This window comes from Melospiza melodia, chromosome 1, assembly GCF_035770615.1.
Source record: "Melospiza melodia melodia isolate bMelMel2 chromosome 1, bMelMel2.pri, whole genome shotgun sequence".
In the NCBI taxonomy this organism is placed as follows: domain Eukaryota; kingdom Metazoa; phylum Chordata; class Aves; order Passeriformes; family Passerellidae; genus Melospiza; species Melospiza melodia.
In genome coordinates, this window is record NC_086194.1 from 3,720,146 (window position 1) to 3,744,768 (window position 24,623).

The 24,623-nt window shown below is 40.9% G+C and overlaps 1 protein-coding gene across 15 annotated transcripts in view; it reads right to left on the reverse strand.

Moving 5' to 3' along the window:
- Positions 1-24,623, reverse strand: part of ADCYAP1R1 (ADCYAP receptor type I) — a 159,664-nt gene that overhangs the window by 116,485 nt on the left and 18,556 nt on the right. For all 15 annotated transcript variants that reach the window (XM_063173716.1, XM_063174788.1, XM_063174702.1 and 12 more), the window contains one exon: positions 8,367-8,515. In XM_063173716.1, coding sequence (XP_063029786.1) covers positions 8,367-8,450 — 84 coding nt within the window. In that variant the 5' untranslated portion in view covers positions 8,451-8,515. The remainder of the gene's footprint in view (positions 1-8,366; positions 8,516-24,623) is intronic.

Genomic DNA, 24,623 nt, shown 5'->3' on the forward strand with positions numbered 1-24,623 from the left:
ACAAGAAAGCATAAAGTAAATGTCTAAAAAACAGTTTTATGTCAAATATCAAAAATGTTCAGATGTGGCTATTAGGGAAGAAAAAAAAAAAACAAATTAAAATCTCTGGATTGCCCCTTCCCAAATATGCAATTATCAGTGGGTGAAAATTAAAATCTATGGACTTGGCCTTCCCAAATATGAAATTATCAGTGGGACAAACTGTTGTAGAAGTCTTCAAACCCAAGGAAAATTTACGATTTAAGCCTTAATAACCACTCAAAAACACATTTTGGTCACAGATTCTGAGCTGGAGAGAGACTGTGGGGCCAAAATCATTTGGAAAGAGGAGACAGCAGATAAAGTGTTTTCTTCTGTCTAAAACTCTTAGAGAATTAATATTCCCTTAGAGAATTTTGCACTCCAAAAGGAGCCCGCAGAACAAGAAAAGAGCACTGCAGAAATGTGTTATTGTGAAGGGCAGGAACAGTAAAATCTTTTATCACTGTGAAATCCTCCAGAGAAATCCAGACCCAGAGGAGGGTGGAAGAGTGAGGTCAGGCACTGAGCATGCACAAAGGTTGGGAAACCATAAAACTCCCCAGAGTAAATTAAATCTGTATCAAAGATGTTCCTTGAGACTTTTTTCCCTCAACATGTTGATTGGATTTACAGTCTAAACAATACTGATAGCCAAAAAACAACAAAAAAAAAAACTAAAAAACCCCACAAAAAACATTAAAAAACCCAAACAACAAACAAACAAACAAAAAAAAAAACCCAAAACCCCAAAACCAAAAACCACAAGCAATTGTTATTTGTTTCTTATTATCTTATTAAAAGAATTGAGGAGTGTTAAAAAGTGTTCATTTCCATATTGTTTTTTGTTTGAAGAACATAAGTATTCAGAAATCTCAGATGCAAAAAAAAAAAAAAAAGGGGGAAAAGTGGTTTGAATTGAGATTGGATTCTTTGGACTCTATTGGAAGTAATAATTCTGTGAAAGTACTACAGAATATTTTTTAAATGTTGTTCTGGGGAAAATATTTTTTTTGGTATTGTTTAAAATAGATCATCTTTGGGTCTGGGGTGTTTTTATGATGATTCTGAAGTATTTAATGGATGCATTTATAGTAATTTTTTAGTCCAGGCATAAAGATCCATTGGCATCTGCCCTCACTCATACAAGAACATACATTTAATATTGAATTTTAAAAATGTGTTCCTGGAACCAAGAGTGGTAAACAGCATTTGTGATAACCTTACAAACCTCCCCACCAAGATGAGTCACAAGATACTGAAAATTCAAGACAATCAATTGGGCAAGGGTGAGTTACTGCCATCTATTCCTGATGCACATAACATTTATTATACATGCCCAATAAAAATGAGAGTTCCAAAAAGCTAAAGGGACCAAAGATTAGCCTAAAATAATTTTTTTAGGGCCTTGCAGTAAAGAGAGCATCAGGGGGATTTTAGGATGGGTTTTACCAGTGTCTATAGGTCTCAATCACTAAGTACAGAAGAATACGAAATACAGAAGAATCAAAATTATATATAAATATAGAAAAACATCTTCATCTGAGGCTCTGGAACAGGTTCCCAGAGAAGCTGTGGCTGCCCCTGGATCCCTGGAAGTGTCCAAGGCCAGGTTGGACAGGGCTTGGAGCACCCTGGGATGGTGGAAGGTGTCCCTGCCATGGCAGGGGTGGCACTGGATGATCTCTAAGGTCACCTCCAACCCAACCATCCCTGGATTCTCTGATTCTAATCTGCATATCCAGAATTTAGGAGGCTAATTATGGTTCTAAGTGAATTTCCTGACTTATTTAGATGCAGAACTCAGCCCTAACTCACACACAGAGGAAAGTTCAGAGTCAGCTCTGCTTCATCCATGGCGTCCTTTTACGCCAAACTGGCATTGTATGGCACGCAAGAAAGGCATCATCAGATTTTGGTACAGACGGGACCCGCAGCTCCAAAATCTGCATTTCCACATGTGGGGCTTTCGTGGGTGAAAGGATCTGACCAGATGTGCTTGGAGGAAAGCACTATATAAACAGTTTTTTCCCAGGAATATTGTGGAGTCCAAGACGACTTTCAATTGCTCCAGTTATTTTAAAAGTCGCATCCACTCCCTTGGTAGAAAACTGGAAAATCTGCGTGACAGGGAAGTGCCAGTTTGAGGTCAGGAGCACAGCACATTGGAATCCTGGCAAACTCTGCTTTCCCAGCCCCACAGCTGGGCTCAGACCATCTCTGGGAGTTTGGCCTGCAGAGTTTGTGGGGTCCCCACCTGCTCGCCCAGGAAGGATTCCAGCATCACCCCCTGACCCCCAGGCAGGACCCAAATTCACTCTGAGAAGCAGCAGGGTTCATCTCACAGATTGGGAAAAATCTCTTTATTGCAAGCCCTGCTGAGAGGGGCAGGAGGGAATACAAGAGACAAATCCCTGATAGAGGAGTAGTGCTGTAAATGTGATTTTTTTTCATAGTTTTGTCCTCTCCTCCTGCTCTTTTGCTCCCATTTCCCCCTGCTCTCCATGCAGCTTTGGTTCTGCATCACAGCTCTCTCCTCAAGAAATCCTCCTGGGCTGCTGAGTCAGTAAACCCAAGGAATTGCAGGCAGCACTTTTGAAAGTCTAGAGACTTGAAAACTATCCCTCCAGGAGCTGCTTATTAACAGCTGAGCAACACAAAAAAATCACTGATTCTGATTTTATTTTTTTTTTTACAGCCTCCTTTTTAAAGAACTCTTTCTAATTCCCCATTTGTTATTTGTCTGCTCATCCAACCCTCCTGCAAGCTCGTGAATGCAAAACCAGCAGGGGAAAAAAAATCACAATGATTAATGCCTTTAAATCAGTTTTGTCATCATTTTATTTGCCTCTCACAGAAATTATTGCTGCTTCCAGAGGGTAAAAAATGGAAAATTTAATATAAAACAGGGCAAGTACTTTTTGCTTTGTTACCTGCTGCTTTGCATTTCTAAGACTGAGATACTTTGTCTGTCCAAAGGAAAGTTGTGGTAGATATTTGTGTTTGTTCACAGTGTTGTGAACCACATTTGGGTAGAATATGTGTATTTTTAGACTTTTTTCTCCTCCTGCCATTCATCTTTTGTGCAAATCAGCTTAAAGAGCTTAAAAATCTACAAGACCAGGTTGGACAGGGCTCTGAAAATCTTGGTTTAGTGAGAGATGTCCCTGCCCAGGATCCCTAACCTTTAAGGTCCCTTCCAACAGAAACCATCTTATAATTCTATAAAAAACATTTTAAAATTTTTACATTTTAACCAGGTTTCTTTCTTTAGCTTCTGCAATAATCCTGACTTCAGGAGTGTAAAAACACTGAGTTTCTCAGAAAAAAATCTACAGAGACTCAGAGCTATGGCAGGAGGAAATCCCACTCTCACTCTGGCACTCTCTGTAAGCTCCTATCCCACCTAACTAACATGGAAACAACCATCTGGGACTTGAAATCCTAATTTTTGTGCCTCTGGAATATCCTTGAAGTTGGTTGGTAGCAAGGCCTCTGTGGTTTGGCCACGCTGATTTTCTCAGATGATTCTTTTGTGATACCAGAATTCTGAACCTTCTCTTTGGAACTGTTTTACCCAGTATTACACATCCAAAGATTTTGTTTTTTCCTATTTTAAACAAGCCTTTTAAGAGGTTGCTATTTTCTCCAGCTTGCCCCCAGCACCAGCTCCTCCTATAAAAATGGAAAAGCTCCAGCAGCATTAATGCCTTGGTTAGCTGAGCCTTTATCTCCTATGGAGAACATTCCCAGCAGTCCCCAGGCTGTGTTTGTATATAAAATATTTATCTTTTCTTTACATAAATAACAGGGAAGCCTCATGCAACTCTGCACTGTGTTTGAGAAACCTGCAGTCCTACAGAGAGCTTGACTTCTCTAACACGGTTATGAGATGCTACAAATCACCAGGCAGGTAAACTCATTAAAAACTCTCTCATTAAGCCCTGGAATGGAAAAAATGGTTTGCTTGAAGAGCAGGGACCAATCCAAGCTTTTGTGTCTGTGCCTGAGGAGTCTCATGTTTGGGCTGGGCTTAAAAGCATTGCAGGCTTGGAGAGAAACTCGTAGAATATTGTGTCTGAAATACACTGTGTCTCATCTTTTAAAAATAACAGAGGCTGGAAGGTGGATGATTCTATTTGAAGGCAGCCTGGCAGCGACAGCCAGGGATGAATAATGGAGGATACAGAGAGTTCTCTGCTCTGCAGCCTCGGCACACCCTGAGAAAATGGAGAAATGTTCCCCCCTGCAGCAAACAGGGGCTGAGCAAACGCTTGAGCTCCTCTCCTCAGCTCTTCGTGAATTACTTAACTCTCACCAGATCCAGTTTCATCCTCTGCTCTCTGAGGTGCTGCCTCCCAATCATCTGTGTTTGCCCACCTGACTCTCACTCAGAGATCACGCTTCAGTGTTGTTACACAAGAGGCATCACTTGCACCTTCCCTTTTCCATATTTCTCTCTTTTTTTTAAGGGAGAATTTTCACAGATATCTTTCATGCAAAATCATTTCCTTAGGTTTTTTTCCTCCTGAGAAGCTGAGAAGCCTCAGGAACAAAATGTAAACATTGATTATCTGCTGCTGTGGAATGCAACAGGTGCATCTGGGATTGGCCCATGTTGGATGTTTGTAATTAATGGCCAATCACTGCCCAGCTGGCTCAGACTCTCTGTCCGACCACAAACCTTTGTTATCATTCTTTCTTTTTCTCTTCTTAGCCAGCCTTCTGATGAAATCCTTTCTTCTATTCTTTTAGTATAGCTTTAATGTAATATATATCATAAAATAATAAATCAGCCTTCTGAAACACGGAGTCAGATCCTCATCTCTTCCCTCAACCCGAGAACACCATCAAAGAGAACTTTTCCCCCAGCTGATCAAACATTACCCAGAATATTCTGCCACTGGAAACGTTTAAGTGTAGCAATATTAAATACGTACCCACAAGAAATTCCAAGTATTAGGTAAAGAAATGCATCAGATGGAATTATTCTGGACAGTTAGAACACCTGCATTGCAGTTACATTTAAAATTCAGTTCATACACCAAGCCAACTTTGTGAGTCATGAAACTCATTGTTTTCTCAAGTACATTTGGAACCAGACAAAGGAATGATGGTTTGGGATCCTTTCTTCTCCATAATTTTATGATGACTTTTGTTAATATTTTCCAATTAAAAAAAAAAAACCAAACCAGTAACACATAGCCTGATGTTATCACAGATGAATGGAATGCAAAGTCAATCCAAATGCCAGTCAGAAAAGTCATAATGCCAAAAAAATGACATGATGGAATCCTAGAAAGGTTTGGGTTGGAAGGGACCTCAAAGATAATCCAGTTCCAACCCCCTGCCATGGACAGGGACTCCTCCCACTGTCCCAGGTTGTCCAGAGTTTCATCCAAAGCAAAGAATGGAAATTACTGGGAAGAGCTGAGACAGAAGAAATGGGTTAAAACCAGCTAAAACAGCAATATAGGCACTTAAATCTAGGAAAGCACATAAATGGCAGAAAAAAATAAAGTTCAAGAATTCCTATAAAGGCCTTGCAGGTATCATGGTGCCTTCAGTCCTGAGGGGTTCATAGATTAGGTTAATGCAGAACAGCTTTTGTGTAAAGCACATGAAAAACTGAACCACCCTTGACTCTGCCACTTAGAACTGGCTTAAAATGCTCATTTCTAATTATTTCTTAGCACATTATATCCTTTTTGTCTGGTCAGAGCCTATACTTGAAGCCACCTGGAATTTCCCATTCATACTTGGTTCTCTTTTTGTCTTTTCTTGATTTGTTTATGGATGTGGACATCAGTTTTGGGGCTTTTGGGGGTTAAATGGGTCTGACCAGATGTGCTTGGAGGAAACCGCTTTACAAACAGTATTTTTCCAGGAACATTGTTGAGTCTAAATGACTTTCAATTACTCCAATTGTTTTAAAAGTCGCATCCACTCCCTTGGTAGAAAATTGGAAAATCTGCATGAGAGGAAAGTGCCAATTTGAGGTCAGGAGCACAGCACATTGCAGATGGTTCACAGGGAAAGGGTGTGCCCCAGTGGAGAGAAACGTGTTACCACAAGAACTGCAAAAAAAAAAATGACAGCAAGGGAAGAAACAGAAATAACATTATACCATTCCTGAAATCTGGTCTGTGAAAAGAAATGTAACGATTCAATGCGAAATGAATACTTATACACAAATTATTGTGTAATCTCTGTGGTGAGCAAACACACAAATTCACATGGTTTAAATGGTTAACTTTAATGTCTGGATTCCTGCAAAAGACTGCAGTAAAACCTTATAATCATAACAAAATCACAAACTTTGCAGAAGCAGCAAAAAAAAAACAGGTTTTTTTTTTTTTTTCTTATTAGCTCTGGTTTGCTATTTGGTATTTTATTAAGAACTGCTCTTTCCACAAGCTGAAGCTGATCACTAATTATCCAGCTCAGCAACCACAGTGATGTCCTGAAACGTGAGCAATTGGGAATTTGCTGTCCTTCTCCATCTGCCAGGAAGGTCACCCATCTCAGAGCTCAAGAGATTTGTTCATTTATTTCCCTTAATTAAAAACTGCTCACCTCTAAATAACAAGACACCTTTCAAGAGTCTCGAGCCGAGCACTGAAAATATTGAAATATTGAAGGCTGTTGGTCATTTAACAAAAATGCCTTTTGTCTTTTAATCATTTAATTATTTTGGTTGCAGTCTGAAAAAATATGCTTGCATGGACAGGAATTCAGCTTTCCAGTTTGTCCCAGCAGGATCCATGTCATCAACACTTCTATGTCCAAAACCAGCATCTGAATTTGAGCTAAACTCTTTTTATAATCAGGAATCTCACAGTACCTAAATCAGATTAAATCTGGGGGGGTTTCTCCCCATTAACTTAGATAGAAATGTATTATAAAAATTAAACATACTCAGTTTTTAATAAGTTATCATTTCTACCTGAGCAGGAAATCAAAGGAAAAGTCACAGGAGCCATGCTCTAGATAAAAATTCCAAGGTCATATATTTATATGTAAAGGACTGTATTATTTGGATGAACACAACTATGGTACCAGTTCCAACCCAATTCTGCAGAATTTAGCTGAATTATGCCACGTTTCAGATGTGCAGTGAAATGGACTCTAAATAAGAGCCAGAAGGAAAGAAAATGTACTTTTGTGTGCCAAAGTAAAACCAAGTTCTCTGTGCTGCCTGCTATGCATTGTAGAAGACAGGCCACATAATTGACACACAAGAGCAAAAAACTCTGCAAAAACTGCTGAAAGATGCTCTGGTCACACCAGCATCACAATAAACAGCTGTCATTTAAAAACAAAACCAACTAAATGTCATGAATTTTTTCAAATACTGACTATTAAAGTGCGCAAATGTGAAAATATTCTGTGTATTAAGCAAGTGTAAAGCATTTGCATGGAAGTTGTAGAAGGCTCTGTGGGGGAATGAGCTGGAGGATGGAAATCCTGGTGCTGTTTGTCACTGAATCCCTGTGAGCAATGCTCCTGGAGAAGAGCTGGAAAGCACATTTGTGAGCAATGGATTAACACAGAATTGTGCTGAATGCAACAAGAGGTTATTGCAGGGCTTGTGTATGAATCCTCACAGCTACAAAGACAAAAAAAAAAAATCTTTTTTCAGTGGTTTTGTGGCAGTTTTGTGAGGAGAGATGCAGTCACTGTGTGTGGGGACAATGGAGAGGGAGAGTTACAATTCCCAGATGTGTTAACACACAGTTATTAATGGAAGAGCACGTTGTTTAGCAAGTAAAGACTTGTGGGGAAAATTAATCCCTGTCATCTTCATAAAGAGTTGAATATCTTCAGAAGGATGATGGATGACTTTTAAGTGCCTTTAGTATCTTTAGAGGCCCATTTGTATTGTTTCTTAAAATTGCTCCTCTCAAAACGGAGGCCGCCAAAAGCACTGCCTGGAATATCTCAAGGTTTAGGTTTCATAGCAGGGGATAAAGGGAATATTTAATTTTATCCCTCTGTCTGGAAATAAAAATATTTTTAAACCAATGGATTTGAAACAGAAGACATACTGTGTTTTTTGGTTTTTTTTGTTCGGTTTTTTCTAATTATGACTTTATTTTGTTTTAAATCTTGGTTAAAAACGGTGAACAAATGCCCTCAAGGGATGGACTTGCCCTTCTCAGGATGAGCAATGATCGCAGCCCTAATTCATTAACAAAGGAGGCTGGAAAAGTCTTAACCCAAACTATGAGACCACCCAGAAAAATCCACAATCAGTGGCAGCAGCAGATCCTTCCTTCTTGTCAAATGCTGGCCTGGAGAACATGGATTTATATCAGAATAATGCAAATAAAATCATTTTTCCTTACCACAGGAAGCAATACGAGGCTGAAGAAGCAGACCTTCCAGTTGATGGCCATCTTCTCTCCTAATTTTGGACAAGTTTTGTTCATTAACACTGAGATTGCGACTGAAGCAAAGGCTCTGCTGATATTTTGAGGTCTTCACATCAAGATCTCTGCAACAAAGGAGAGAAATTATTATAAATATGTAAACCACAGAGAGAATGAAAAAGAAATGGACAGAAAACAGAGAACCCAACACTTGAACTGCAAGTGGCACTTATTAGAGATCAACAAGGCTTTTGCAGATGTTAAAGGTGGTCTTGGATACCTAATTTTAAGGCAAAAAGTGATCAGTAACTTGTGTCAAAGAAATGCTGGAATAGGTTCTGTAGCTGTAAACACCTAAATTGTAGCCAGAGGAGGAGAAAGGGTGGATTATTTTGAAAAAATAATAAGAAAAAAAAGACCTGTCTGAAGTTGTGGTTTGCATTTCATGATTTTCAGTAGTGTCTTAAAAGCAAAATTGTCTGAGGAATTTTTAGGGGTCTTGCTTCTAAGACCGGTTGTCCAGATAACAAAATCCATTGCCAGACTTGTTAATAATCTGTTAATAAACTTGTTATTAACCTGTTAATAGGCATGTTAATAACCTGTTAACAGGCTTGTTAATAACTTTTCTGAGAACTTGGCAGTAGGGGGCAAAAGAATGAATCGTAGTCTCAGGCTAAAGATTCGTCCCAGGACATAATCAGGAATGATTTATATGAACAACAATGTCATCCATATCTGTGACTTCCATTGCTTGACCTCTGCCCTGAAAGAATTGAGGACTGGGGGGAATGTGATTTAAGATCTGGATTTATTTCTCATTATCCTACTTTGATTTGTAAAGGAATGATTTGTAAAATAACTTTTAGAACCAAAGGACACTCAAGTTTTATACTGACACTCAAGTTTTATACAGACTGCAACACACTGCCAGGACATCAGCATTTAGAAAGGAGAGAGTCTTTCAAATAAAAAAAATAAAGAGGAAAATTAATCTCTCTCTAAATTTTGGGAGAACAATGATTCATGAAATTCACTCTAAACTGATCTATTTTCTCCTATCCTCACTTGATCAGTCACTCACGCTCTGTTCTGGCACTGAATTTAATTACTTAACTGTATTTCTGATGGTTTATCAAATAATGAGCAATGGATAAGATCTCAGCTGAGGAGGACAGCAAACATCCCTGGTGACATTCAGCCGTGAGGACCTGGAATTCCATTAACAGCAGCAAGACAAAACCAGACAGAGGCATTAGCAGCCACTGGGTTTGAAATTATTTCCTGATCATTTGCACTCCTGTGTGCAGCTCAGCCCAGAAAAGCCAGAGAGGGGTGGGGAGGTTGGATTCTGCCCTTTCATTCTGTAATTCATCAGGAAACGATCAAAATGCAGTGGAAGGGTGGGAGATAGATGGACACATAGAGATGCCCTGGGGGAAAAGGGGTGACTTTTAGAACACCTTTTTACTTTAACCTGGCAATTTCTAGGTTTGAAAAGTAGAGGGTGACTGTTTTCTGTCTTGTCTGAGTGTCAAAGGAGCCTCTAAAGAGACAACAGGAACATCTGCAAACCATTCCATGGCTTTTCTCTCACACATTGCAGGGAAAATAAAAGACTCCACTTCATTTTTTGCCTTCAAGGTAGTCATGGAAACCTGCACCAAACACTGGGCTGAGGCCTTGGTGTCATCCAGGGAGACTGGAGTGTTTATTAGGGAATAACAGCTTCCAGAACTTCTGCCCTGGACCTGCAGCAGAACCTTTTATAATGTTGAGCTCGTCCTGTCATGTGTATTATACATACATTCAGAGTCTACCTATTACTAATTAAAGGCTACTTATCTCTATTATCAATTAAAAGGTATCTCTATCACCAATTAAAGCCCAGCTAGTTCCCCAATAACTATCACCTATGTTATACTAGAAAAATAAACCTTTTTAAAAATATATAGGTAATGCTGATAAAGCATTACCACTCAGTGCTGAGAAAAAGAAATAATTATATCAGTACTGGATTTGGAAGGGAAGCTTGAATGATTATATTTTCTTCTGATGTCACTGGTTGATAAATCCCGTAATTTCATTACTGATGCTTCATGCGGTTGTTTTATCTGCCACTGTAATTAAAATTAGTGAAGTCAGAAGAGCCATTAACAGAGGGGTTGCACCTTTCACTTATGGATAAACAGTTCCTCAAAACAATCTTCCATTATCTCTGGTGGAACAGAAGGGCTGTAGAAGTGTCTGAGATAGAAAATCAGCTGATTTTTGCTAAAACAGAATGGGTTTCAGGGGTTTACTTCAAGCATGGTTGATATACAAGAAGAAAAAAGAAAAAGAATACTGTTCTGGTCACCTAGTGACTTAAGGAAATAATTCATCCCCTCTGAAGGTGAATTCATTTGTCCACTGGAAACACTTTCAGTGCCACAGCAGATTCTTTATGAAAGCATCTGAGTTGCTTCAAGGGCAGGTTGGAAAAGCTCTGACAAAACTTGTTCTGCTGCAAGCCCCCATTTCTTTCTCCATCTAAAAAGGTCTCTGGAAGCTGGTGAGGACAATTCCTCCATGAGAAGCCCATAGGTGCACAATCTGATGTCCATAATGAACAAAACCACACGGTGAGACCTTTCAAGGTACCATGGGACTACTCCCAGGGAGGCATAAAAAGTTAATAAATCACTTCTCAAAAGGACAAAAAAGTCCCCTTATCAAATATGGGTGAAATTGTTATACAGCATCACAGAGTGCACCCTCTGGATGAACGAAGTTGAGGAACTTTTCTGATGAATGGAAGGATTTTTTTGTGGCTTTCCAAGGCAGTTATGAGCTCTTACTGAGATCTCACGCAAAATAAGCCACCTGATCTGCTGGGCTCCTTCCTGTGGTCCTCTGGGACGCGTGGCAGAGGTTTGAAAGGAAACCAACACATTTCAAAATGACCCACAACGGTTTAGACCAGTGACGATCAAATGGGAATTCATCACTTAATTCGTCTCACTTCAGTGTCCAGGGCCTTCTATCCCATCCTCTTCCTGCCCCATGACCAAGCTCCTGCCCAGGTGAGGAAATCTGAAAGCTTCTGACAACGTGCAGGAGAAATTGAGGTTTTGCAGACTCAATACTGCAAAACCTCATCTTTTATGAAAAATCTTTTACGAAAAATCCTTTCCTTAGGATTTTTCCTCCTGAGAAGCTGAGAGGCCTCAGGAACAAAATGTAAACATTGATTATCTGCTGCTGTGGAATGCAACAGGTGCATCTGTGATTGGGCTCATGTGGTTGTTTCTAATTAATGGCCAATCACTGCCCAGCTGGCTCAGACCCTCTGTCCGACCACAAACCTTTGTTATCATTCTTTCTTTTTCTATTCTTAGCTAGCCTTCTGATGAAATCCTTTCTTCTATTCTTTTAGTATAGTTTTAAAATAATAAAGAAAATAATAGATCAGCCTTCTGAAACATGGAGTCAGATCCTCATCTCCTCCCTCATCCTAAGACCCCTGTGAACATGGTCACAGAATACATTTCAGAAAAGTCAACCATCCCATGCACAGTAAATCCAGTGCTTCTTAGAGACATGAAGAACATTTCCCTATGAAGAATAAACACCGGTGGAGAATTACTGGGTGCAAAATATATGAACAGGCGATTATGAACTCCTAGAATGGCTGGGGTTGGAAGGAACCTTAAAGATCATCATTCCAACCTCCTGCCATGGACAGGGCCACCTTCCACTAGTTCAGATTTCTGGCCTTGGACACCACAACCTCTCTGGGCAGCCTGTTCTAGTGCAACCCAACATCACAGTAAAGAGATTATTCCTAATATCTAATCTCAATCACCTTCCTTCAATTTAAGGCCATTCCCCGTTGGACTTTCACGGCACAAAAAGTTCCTCTCCAGACTTCTTTTAACCCTTTTAGGCATTGGAAGGTGCCCTGAGGTCTCCCTGGAGCCTTGTCTCCTCCAGGATGAACAGTCCCAACTCTCAGCCTGAATTCACAGGAGAGGTGTTCCAGCCCCCTGACCAACTCTCCTGAGGGCTGGAACACCTTTCATTATGCACTCAATATTTTTTTTTTTATCTTTAGGCTCTCAATGAAACACTGCATTTTATTATTTCCCTCCTCTAAGTTCCTAAATGTGGTATTCCAGCTACATCATTTATTGAAAAGGCACAGTGCCCCTTCCTCCTGTTCCTGCTCACCAGCAATGAGCAGAATTAGGAAATCAACCCCTCAGTGACCCAGGACATGTCTCCTAATTTTAGAAACCCAGGAGAGACATCCTCACACATGAGCTCATTGTCAAGTTTCCTTTTTTATCAACAGAGAGGAGCAGACATGTGAAGGAAGTGTTTTGTCTGACCTATTTTAACCATCTCCTTTAAACCTCCAGCTCCTCTCCCAGAGTGTGAGGGAATTCTGAGCTTGTTTGTTGACATCTACACTGTGGGTATCTAAATCTGGACAGAACAATCCCATCTCCAGTCTGAAACACATGGATCAGCAATATGAAACCCAAAACAGTGAAAGTTCACCTATCACAAAGGATTGAGATGGAATTGGATTGTTTTGGGTGTCAATAAATTAGAAAAGCTAAAAGAAGATTTAATACCAGACAACAAGAGCTCTAAAGCTTCCCATGGAAAATACTCCAGAAAGAGCAACTCTACTAAGGCAAAGGAAAAGAACATCATGATCTTCCCACTATCTTTAACAGAGTAGTTATTATTTCTTGAAGTTTAAATATTTTGGGTTGATTTTTTTTACCTGTTTTCTAAATTTGCTGAAATTAAAGCTTCTTGATGGGGTCACAGCAGCCGAGGGTCTGACTCTACTTGCTTTTATAAACTTTTATTCTCCATTTGTGTACTTAATTGGGAAAATCCCCCAAGTCCTTGTTCCCACTCACCAATTCTGTTGTCAATGACAAAACAGGACTCAAAAGGTCATTACATCAGGAGGTCTAAGAGGTGGATTTTCAGACAGGATTTACTGCTACAAAGGAGAAAACCCTTTTCAGCTGCACATGAATGTCTTGAGGGTCTCAGGCAAAAATGGCACACCTTTGCCTGAAAGAGTTGTCAACAAAAACCATGGATTTTTTTCACAGAATGGTCCACAAGGATGGATGCAGGCTGCCCATTGTTCTAACACGTGAACTGGTGTGGGAATCACAGGCTGAAATATTTCCATTCATGACAGATACATCCAGGCAGACTCTGCTGGTATCCAGTTTTTTCGCTGTGCAGGAAAATTGCTGCTTAAGAAAACAACATTTTAAAGGGAGCTGATACAGCACTAAAACAATTTTGCATGGATATATTTGAAAGAAATAGATTCAGCTGCTGCCTGACTTAAGCATATAAGAATATGCTTAATGAATATCCAAGTCTGCTAGCAATACTCAGTAATAATCCTTTTACTTTCTGGAGGAATAAGATTTTGGTATTTTTTTCCTTGCATAAAACTCAGAAAACACCTGTGAATTTTACAAGAACACCCTTTCTAAAAGTGAAGATAAAGGTGTGATTACAAAAGTAGAAAATTGTAAACTGCAGATGCTGAGACTCCTATATGTAAATGAGAGCTTAGGCGTCCAAATATTTCTATATGAAGCAGAATTATCAATTTCATTTACTTCCACGAGGACTTATGTAGGAAATCAGTCAAAGCAACATGGTTTTGCAAGAAGAATGGCTGCTAAAGAGGATTTACAGAGTGGGGGGTAGGAAGGACCTCTGCAGATTGTCCAGTCCAACAGCAGGTTATTCAAAACCCATTCTCAATGATTTCTGAATATCTCAAATGTTGGGACTCAACAATTTATCAGATCAACCTCTTTTAGTATCTGACCATTCTAACAATAACCAAGTGTTATCTTACAGCTGAATTTCCTGGGTGTCTGTGCTTGCTGCCTCTTGACAGCACAGGGAAGAGCCTGGGTCCATCTCCTTTGCACCCTCTCATCAGGGATTTCTACATATTGATAAAATCCCCCCAAATCTCTTGCTGTAATTCCTCAATAATCTCTGTGGCTCCTCACAGAGCCCCCTGTGTTCATGCTCTCAGCAGCCCAGCCCTGGCCCAGGCACTCCAGGGCTGAGAGAGAGGAATTATCACCTCCCTTGACGTGCTGCCAAGGCTCCTCCTCGTGCAGCCGATGATGCTTTCGGATTTCATCACTGCAAGGGCACTTTGCTGGCTCAGGATCCACTTTGTGTCCACCCAGAGCTTTAGGTCCTTCTCTGTAGAACTGATTCCCAGCAGCTGATTCCCAGCTGTCGGTTTCTCGGCTGTTTAGGTGGCCTGGAAAGGCCCGGGGTGGCCTTGGGCAGCCCGCGCTCCAAAGGACGAGAAGAGGCTTCAGGTTTTTTCTCGGTCTCGGTGTTTATTAATTGTTTATCTAAAAGATTTTCTCTCAGCCCGACAGAGGTCTGCACAGCAGCCAGCCATGAGCACACTGAGAGCCCCCGGGGCGGTCACCTATCTTTATACTCAAAACTACGTATACAATATTTATCAATTTTCCCCAATACCTTTCACCCTTATTAACCAGTGCACTTTTAGTAATAACCAATCCCAAAGTGCCAACATCACCACAGAAGATGGAGGCGAAGAAGAAAAAGAAGAAGGACAGGACACGCCCCAATTCCTCCATCTTACTTCTCTAGACCCCCCTGTACAGAAATCCTAAACCCTGTGTCTTACACTCTAATTAACCCATCCCTTCACCATTCACCCAGTGAAATCCTCCCATCCTCATACAGGTGTTGTCTCCCATGCAGGATCAAAGTCCAGCCACCAGACACTTCTGGCAACATTCCAGGACCTCCGAGCCCCCCGAGGGTGGTCTCGGTCACTCTGCACATCAGTCCTGAGGTGCTGAGATCCCACACCCAGTCTGCCCTTGTGCATGGAATTATTCCTCTCCCAGTGCAGGACTTTGCATGTCTTGTCCTTCTTCATGCTTCTGCCTATTTTTCAAACCTCTCTGTGCAGGACTTTGCATGTCTTGTTCTTCTTCACCTTTTGCATGTCTTGCTCTTTTTCATCTTTCTGCCTATTTCCCAAACCTCTCTGGTTCCCTCTGAGCAGCAGCACAATCATCCTCTTGGTCTATCACCCACTCCTCTTAAATATGTGTAACCTTCAGCCTTCCTGCAGGTGCACTCTGTCCCATCATCCTGATCATTAGTGAAGGCATTAACCCACATCAAAAAGATCTTTATAGTTCAGCCCAACCTGCCCAGGCTCTCTCTACAGTCAGTGGAGATGCAGGCAACCTCAGGGAGCAATTTCTGTATCCTAAATACAGATAGGAGGGACCTGGTCTAGTGGAAAGTGAACTGGGTGACTTTGGAAACGTCCCTTCCGCCTCAAACTATTCTATGGTTCTATGACACTCTACCTAATTCTGGACAAAGTGAATTGCTGCTTTGCAAAAACCAATTTTCTTTTCCTCTGTTTGTTCAGGCCTGATGAGGGCAAACACAGAAAATTCCATTCCCAAAGTTTAAGACTCCAAAATATAAATGGTAAGCAAAACAGAGCCCTGGCTTCCCTCTATGTTGAAGCCTTTTCTTTCCATATTATCTTAGTTCCTTTTATTAACACAGCCTAATAACTCCCATGTATGTTTTACTTCAGCTGTCCCCATTACAATTTTGGTGGAGTGTTGGTTTTTGGGTTTTTTTATTATTTTCCTTTGAGTGGTTTCAATTAAATTGAAATTCCCTGAAGATATGAGCATTATAATTTGTCCTTACAAAGTACACTCTTTATCACTTCTGTATAACCTGACAGCTCCTGCATTTTGTAATCCTCTAATTTTATAGAATTTTCCTAACATATTAAAAAATAAACCTATCTAAAGCTATTGCAAAACATATTTTAGTAAGTGTTGCTCAGCAAATTCAAGATATTCAAATTTACACTATATGAAGATCCGATTAATTTCTTGAAGATCTGCAAATTATCAAAAACTCTTTGAAAGTCCTAATCCTCTGTATCTCATTCCTTCATAGATGTCATAAAGCCCAGCCTTTCCTGAGCTTTGAAATTTTATGCTTTTCAGGGACATATGTATAAAACTAAATAAGACTTGACATATTTTTACAACAAACTCCATTTAAAATGCCTGAATTTTATAAATGAAATAAATTCTCACAATATAACAATTCTTTTCGTTCATATGCTGCTTCACCAGTACAGATCTGATGAAACATTGAAGGTTAATGACATCTCAACTCTGGATATCTGAGTATTTTGACATTGTAATAACTTTGAATGTCTGTTTGATGGAGGTGCTGCTCCAGGCTCTCTGAAAATTCAAGTGGACATGAGTGGATCATGCATCCAGAGGTCAAGACTTTCTAGCTTATCTTTGCAGTGATGGGCTCATGATAGCAGAGGCTATGGAACACAATTCCTCCCTCCCTGGGCACAGAATTGCTTTTCTTGGCAGGTCTCCTACATAACACCATCAATAAAATTCTTGCCTTGATTGGGATTATTTTCCCTATTGCATTATCCATCAGATTTATTGTGCCCTTATGTTATTGATGCCCCCAGAGGCCTGGTGAAATGACAAAACCTAACTAAAGACCACAGAGACTCCAAAGCAGGGAAAGAACTGCAAACTACCACACATTCAGGAAGCATTAGGCAAAGAAAAAACCCAAAAAAACCTCATGTGAGGAGATTCCCTTTTCACAGCAGATCAATTATCCTTTTTAAGCATCTGTGGTATATGTGATACTTCATTGCTAATATGAAATTAATACTGGCATCATAAAGATAACGACATGCTGCTCCATTCCAGCAGGGCTTTAAGTGCTGCTTGGCTGGGAATTCACAATTATTACTCCACAACCAGGAATACACATTCTCTACCCAGCATATCAATGTTTTGCAACAGCTCCCTGATTAATTTGCTTTCTTTGACTGGTGGTCTGTGTTTCCTTCCCTTGTTGTAGGTGTAAATATTGTTTTTTATGTAACCTGTCCGTCAAGCTCTGCTTTGAACATGAAGCCCAGCACGTGTGGTCATAGGAAAGAGTAAGAGCAGAGCAGAAAATGCAGCTCTGGACCAAAGCCTTTTATTCCCATTGTCTCTGAGGATCTTCCCAAGTGCAGTACTCAGACAGAACCTTCAAAACAATTCCTTAACTCAAAATATTCTGTTTATCAGAGTGTGATGCCACTGTTAACACCCTCAATTAGCCCTCTTGATGTGCTGAGCTGATTATTTTAATATCAAACAGCCATGATAAAGCCACCATTGCTCCCCAGACCTGAGCCAGGCTCCATGCAAGGTGCTCTCAGCTGTGAGGAAATGCCAAATGTATCTTTAACAAAACATTCCACTCTTTATTTAGCATGGGCAGACTCCATGGGAGTGTTCCTGGAGCTGGTGATGGACCCAAGGCAAGACTCCAGTCTTGGAGCTCCAGAAACAGCACAGGAAACCCTTATCACCCCTGGGAAACAAGACTACCCTTCCTGTTTCAGAGCAGGAAAAAGTAATAAAATAGGAAATGGTTTGGAAGGTGGTGAATACAATGAGCAACTGATTGTATCTCCTGATGCCAAAGGAATAAATACAAGATGGTGTGAAGAAACCAGTCTGACACAACCTTGGTATTGAGAAAAGGGTGCTTGGGAGTGTGGGGAAATTGCCAAGCTGTTCAGAGAGGATGATCAAATGATCTTTCTTTGCCTCGGGTGTACAATTCCTTGTCATCTCAGTGCAAAGTCAGAGGCATTCTGAACACAAGGGCTTGGACCTCACGGAACATTCTGAGCTGGCAGTCTGTGGTGAGGGCCCAGATGAACATCCACGCTCCTTCACCCACCTCTAATCAACATCAAAAGCTTTCATGGGCCAAACTCCAGCCCACCTTGATAAAGGAACAGATATAATGTGTTTCCCAACTTCTCTCTGGGTAGAGAAAAAGATACTTCCCCTATTGTGATTCCTCAAGCAAATATTGTGAAGGAAATCTATCCCAGAGCAGGCCTGGGGCTACAATCCTGTCTCTTCCATCCTTAGGGAGGTGAAAATCCCTTTTTTCTGTTTTAACAGCTTCACTCTTCTCTACTACACTGAAAGACAAGGTTAAGACACTGTATGAGCACTTGGAAACTGTGTAATTTTTTCCCCTCCACGTTTCCTATTGTCCTCCTTTCCTACTGCATTTCTGACAGCTCGGGCTCCCAGCTGTGTCCCATATTGTGCCTAATAAACTCATTACGTTTGGACATTATTAGGACCTTCCACAGCACGTGTTCTTGCAGCACCAGGGATGGAATCCAAGGCACATAAATGTGGCTGTCTGAAAGGGAACCATCTCTATCCACTCTGGCTTCTCTCAGCTGATTCCAGAGCAAATGGAAAACGAGTAATTGTCCTCAGCAGCACATGGCTTTGCCTTGCATCCAGACAATGTGCTACTCATCTTGGCAAAGAGAAGGGTAATAAAGCACAAAATCACTTTGATTAGCTCAGGAGAGCCTGTGTGGAATAGGCACAGCCCTGAGAATGGCAGAAGTATCAAACTAAAGAGGAAAAAAAGTGATTGAAATCAAAGTCACTGTTGGGTCAAGAAGTTAAGCTGGGAATTGGAAGAACACTTTGAACCATCAGCAGAAAAATGACCTGAAGGTGCCTTCCAGAGAGAAGAGGAAATTAAAAATAAATTTAGAATTTTGAGAGGACTCCATATAATGTGAATACTTTGTAAACCAATTTCTCTGGCACATGAAGACACTGCAGATACAGATTAATAGATTCCCAACCACATGGCTCTGCCTCAGAGCTGGGTCCCACCTTTCACCTGAAAGCACGGAGTAAACTCATGTCTCTGCAATTAGGAAAACTCTAATGAGGAAAATTGCATCCCTGGAGGTGTTTCAAGGGTGTATGGATGTAGCACTTGAGGACAGGGTTTAGTGATGAACCTGATGATGCTGAGTTAATTGTTGGACTCAATGATCCTGGAGGTCTTTTGCAGACTAAAAGATTCTATGACTCTAAAAGCTCTGACACAAGTGGCAGTCACAGCCTGACACAGAAAGAAATGAGTCTAGAGTAAGAGTGAGTCCCAGAGAAAAATTTTAATTTTTTTCTTCTTTCTCTTTCTTTCTTTCTTTCTTTCTTTCTTTCTTTCTTTCTTTCTTTCTTTCTTTCTTTCTTTCTTTCTTTCTTTCTTTCTTTCTTTTCTTTCTTTCTTTCTTCCTTCCTTCCTTCCTTCCTTCCTTCCTTCCTTCCTTCCTTCCTTCCTTCTTCCTTCCTTCCTTCCTTCCTTCCTTCCTTCCTTCCTTCCTTCCTTCCTTCCTTCTTCCTTCCTTCCTTCCTTCCTTCCTTCCTTCCTTCCTTCCTTCCTTCCTTCCTTCCTTCCTTCCTTCCTTCCTTCCTTCCTTCCTTCCTTCCTTCCTTCCTTCCTTCCTTCCTTCCTTCTTCCTTCCTTCCTTCCTTCCTTCCTTCCTTCCTTCCTTCCTTCCTTCCTTCCTTCCTTCCTTCCTTCCTTCCTTCCTCTCTTTCTCTCTTTCTCTCTTTCTCTCTTTCTTTCTCTCTTTCTTTCTCTCTCCTCTTTCTCTCTTTCTCTTTCCTTCTCTCTTTCTCTCTCTCTTTCTCTCTTTCTCTCTTCTTTCTCTCTCTCTCTCTCTCTTCTCTCTCTTTCTCTCTTTCTCTCTCTCTTTCTCCCTCCTTCCTTCCTTCCTTCCTTCCTTCCTTTCCTTCCTTCCTTTCCTTTCCTTCCTTCTTCCTTCCTTCCTTCCTTCCTTCCTTCCTTCCTTCCTTCCTTCCTTCCTTCCTTCCTTCCTTCCTTCCTTCCTTCCTTCCTTCCTTCCTTCCTTCCTTCCTTCCTTCCTTCCTTCCTTCCTTTCCTTCCTTCCTTCCTTCCTCCCTCCTCCCTCCCTCCCCTCCCTCCCTCCCTCCCTCCTCCCTCCCTCCCTCCCTCCCTCCCTCCCTCCCCTCCTCCCTTCCTCCCTTCCTCCCTTTCCTCCCTTCCTCCCTTCCTCCCTTCCTCCCTTCCTCCCTTCCTCCCTTCCTTCCTTCCTTCCTTCTTCCTTCCTTCCTTCCTTCCTTCCTTCCTTCCTTCCTTCCTTCCTTCCTTCCTTCCTTCCTTCCTTCCTTCCTTCCTTCCTTCCTTCCTTCCTTCTTCCCTCCCTCCCATAATAATTCACCTTAATTCACACACCACCAATTCACAATTATTATGAATAAAGTAGCTTTACCACTTCTAGAAAAAAATAAAAGCAAATATAAATGAACAGAAGTGATTCATTTCCATGCAACCATCTTTTCAGCCAGTGATTATGACTACCTCTATATTTATCTTCATTATCAGCTCATGGATCTCCACAGAGAGTTCTAGAAGACGAGCTGGCCCTATGGTGCTCTATAGGGTCAGAGAATATGGCCCTAAGGTCAGAACAATGCAGGACCAAAACAATTTCATATGAACACACAGAGATATACAAGTACATGCAGAACTCATTGGCCAATAAATGATGTGTTCCCTTATTTTATCAATTCTAGAGGTGTCAAAAACCCCCAAAAGTAACTCATCAAAACACAACTAGAAGATGTCAGTTGTATCCATTATAGCATTGTTTATTCTTCCATCAAATTCCAAGCTACTACAGCAGCAATCTCATCTACAGATCCTGTGTGAACAGGAGACAATGGAAACTAAAAAAAATGGGTAATTTTCCTCTCTTGCAAGTGTCTGTTGTAGTGAAAGCTGGAAATCCTGATTACAGATATTAAGCTATCTGATGAGGAAGTTTATAAATTGACAGGATGGCCGTCGGATCAGACTCAACCCAGCTTGCTATGATTCACATTTTCTGTTAGGTGTCATGTGGAACTGGAATATCCCCTGTGGCCCAGAAAACAATCAAAGTGCCGTTCCTTTCCACTGGATAGCTTTGTCATTTTATGGTCATGCATCCCAGTAAAGCCCAGGATATAAACACGTAAATCCAATCAAGCTGAAATCCCTTCTTCTCCAACGTGCCCACTGCTCGGTTTGAGACAGGTTGACTCATGTCTCAAAGACACAGGGAAAATGCCTCCCTTCCCCTGGGGGGTCCTTCAGAGCCCTGGGTGAGAGTTATCTCATTAAAACGTGTACCTCTAAACCCGAGATAATTTCCACTGATTTCCTTGTATAGTCCCTGAGATGTAATCAGCACATCCCAGAGAGTCCACAGCATATGTTAGATTATCCTAAATTATGTACTTCAGAGCAACAGATTAATTACATCCCATTTCTCTATATTTTCTATCAGGAGGAAGGGAGGGAAAGAGAAGGATTTGAGAAACAACATTAAAAGATTCAGTCCAAACATTAAAAGTTGCCAAAGCTACACTCAGCTGATGAGTAGCATCTTATAGTGGGCAGCAAATTAAGGTTAAATGATATGTTTAGCAACAGTTTTTTTCTTGTTGCTCCAACTTCCTCCCCTTTACTTTCCTCACATTTGATCAAGTGTAAATTCTGTTCTCGTCTTCATTTGCACCCACACTGAGATTAATATGTAATTTAAGCTCAGCTGAAATGGCACTGAAAAAACGTGATCATCACCATGTGCCTTTCAAGCATGTCAGGTAATGAAAGTTTGATCCTTTAGAAACTCTTTAGGACAAAGGATTTTGGCCACAGATTTCACAATTTCATCATGGCGTATAATTTATCAGTTCTACATTATTCCCCTATTTCCTTGGTTACTCTGTGGAGAGGGTTACCTCTAAGCTCTTGGGATAACTACAAGAACAGTGCTGTAGACAGGGAGAACTTCCCAGGCTGATTTCTCATGGAAACACAGGTCAGCATTTGACAAAATCTTTTAAAAATTATCAAAACACTTCCTATTATCCAATCTAAAGAAAAGCAACCTAAGAAAGAGAGAACTTAATTGATCTCCAGCACTGGGAGATCTACTTCAGCAGCCTCCAAAGGATGCAATTTATTTAAGACAAGAAATCCAGCTGTCCCAAAGCCCTCATTTCTGCAGGCTGCATTATTGATGACCCTCATGGCTTCAAATGGCACAGAGCTGCATTCAAGTGGCCTCCTTGGGCTTCCTGATCCAAATAGAGGATTAAAGAGAGGATTAAAGGTGGACCAGGACCAGAAAATTAAGGAGAAACCATTAATGGTACGTGAGTGTTAGCTGGCAAAACCTGGGGTAAATTTTAATTGTTTATCTGTGCCTTGGCTAACCTTGGAAATATCCTTCTGTTTAAACATGGAAGCAATCCTAGGAATTAGGTACTGGTAGCACAGCATAACTTTGAGTTATCTTCACAACATTTTCTGGTTCAGACATCTCAGTCCTTTCTTGTTGTTCCCTGGCAATGTATTCTGCGCCAAAGACCAGCTTTTCTTGTAAGGCACCACTCCAATAAAACACCCAAAACCAACCAACCAAATGAAAAAAAAACCCAAACAAACAACAACAAAAAAGACCACAAAAAAAACTCCACAAACAACCAAAACCCAAAAAACACACCCTAAACCAAACAAACCCCAACCAAACCCTCCACACACAGTAGAAAAGGTGAATCTGCATTTTATGGTATTTCCTCCCTCATATCCCAGAGTTCACTTCTGTCCCTGGAGTTTGCTGCCAGCTGCAGCAAATGAGGCATGGGATGAGTTTGTGTGTTTTTCTGAAAGATGTAACTCACTGGGGAAAGCAGGGTAGGGACACAGAAAGGAAGGGAAGAGAATGATCTTCTCTCAGCAAATAAAACGAAATGTGTGATAACCTGGAGTCAGCACAGTGGGAGCCTCTTTTGGACAAGCAGAATAAATTTTGTGCTGGAGTCTGGATAGGATGGTGCACAGAGGACTCTCCAGGGCACAGCTTGGCTGCCATTAGACATATCCAGAGAATTGGGTATTTTATTGAAGATTGTTTTATTCAGAAACAGCCACAAAATGAAAATGCTGTGTGAGGCAGAGAGTAATTTTTCCAGTAATACTTTGCACATTTTGGGTGTGTGCAGATCTCCCACTTAGATGAAACCAAAGTGTTGTGGCATGGGTTTAGATGTCTTTTGGATTGTTTAATTCTATCTAGCACTGCTTGACTCTAATTGATCACAAAATCGACCTTGATGGACAACAATCACAGGATTTATAAAAATAATTCTGGCTCATGTTCTGCAAAGGAGTGTGGTATTCTGTGTTATCTTCAAGTCAGCAATGAAAATAATGACAGTTTTTAAATCAAAATAATGTAGGATAACATTCTTGCAAAAAGCAAAACAAATTAATAAATAAATCCCAAACCCAAACCAGGACATCAGGGCTTACAGGTCACAAATAAGCAGGTGAATAAAACCTAATAGTTATTCAGTGACAGTCATCCAGCTCCAGTCCAAAGGGCCATGATTGGCATCTCTCTAAAATGGAAATTAATGTGTTTTTCTCTTTCTCTTGCCTTTTTAATGCATTTCCCAAAGCAAAGCAAATGCCCCAGCTTGCTCCCACACGTAGAGGCCTCCTCAAGGCAATCTTCATCTCTGAAGACAAAAGCAACAATTTCTGCAGAGTGCCTTGAGTGAGAAAGGAGGACATTGAGTGCTTCACACTGAGGCAACCTCAGTATTTCAGATCCACACAGGATTAATTTAGCTCCAAGTACCTGCTGTACCTTCTCTGATCACCAGCAAAGGGAATAACACCAATTTCTCTTTTTCACTCTTTCACAGTGTTTTTCTTTTCAACTACTTCTAAGTTAATGGTGTTTGCTTGCATTAGCTGAGAGTAAATTGAAATTTCTTCATTAGAAGATGTGAATTCTTTCCATCTGCTGACCCTCTATAGAAACGAGGTGTCCACCATTGGGTACAAATTCCATAGGAATGCTTCAAATACCTCAAGAGGGCTACAGACACCCCTGGCCCCAGCTCTGGCTGTGATGGAAAGGACATTACCCCCAGTCAGCCTGGAGACACCAATCCATGCTGCACTGCTTCCTGACCCCATCAAGCTCCTTGTAGGATCACTGCCTGGCCAAGTGTCTTAGGATGAAAGATGTGTCTGAGGGTGTGTATTCTATTGCCATCTGTCTGAGGTGGAGCAGTTATCTTTTGTTAACTGGGCAGTTTTTGTTTATCTTCCAACCAATCCTCATTTATCTTTTCCAAAGTTTTTCCTTTCTCTCTCCCCCAGCCAACCCTCCCTGCAGGAGATCTCTGCTGTCCA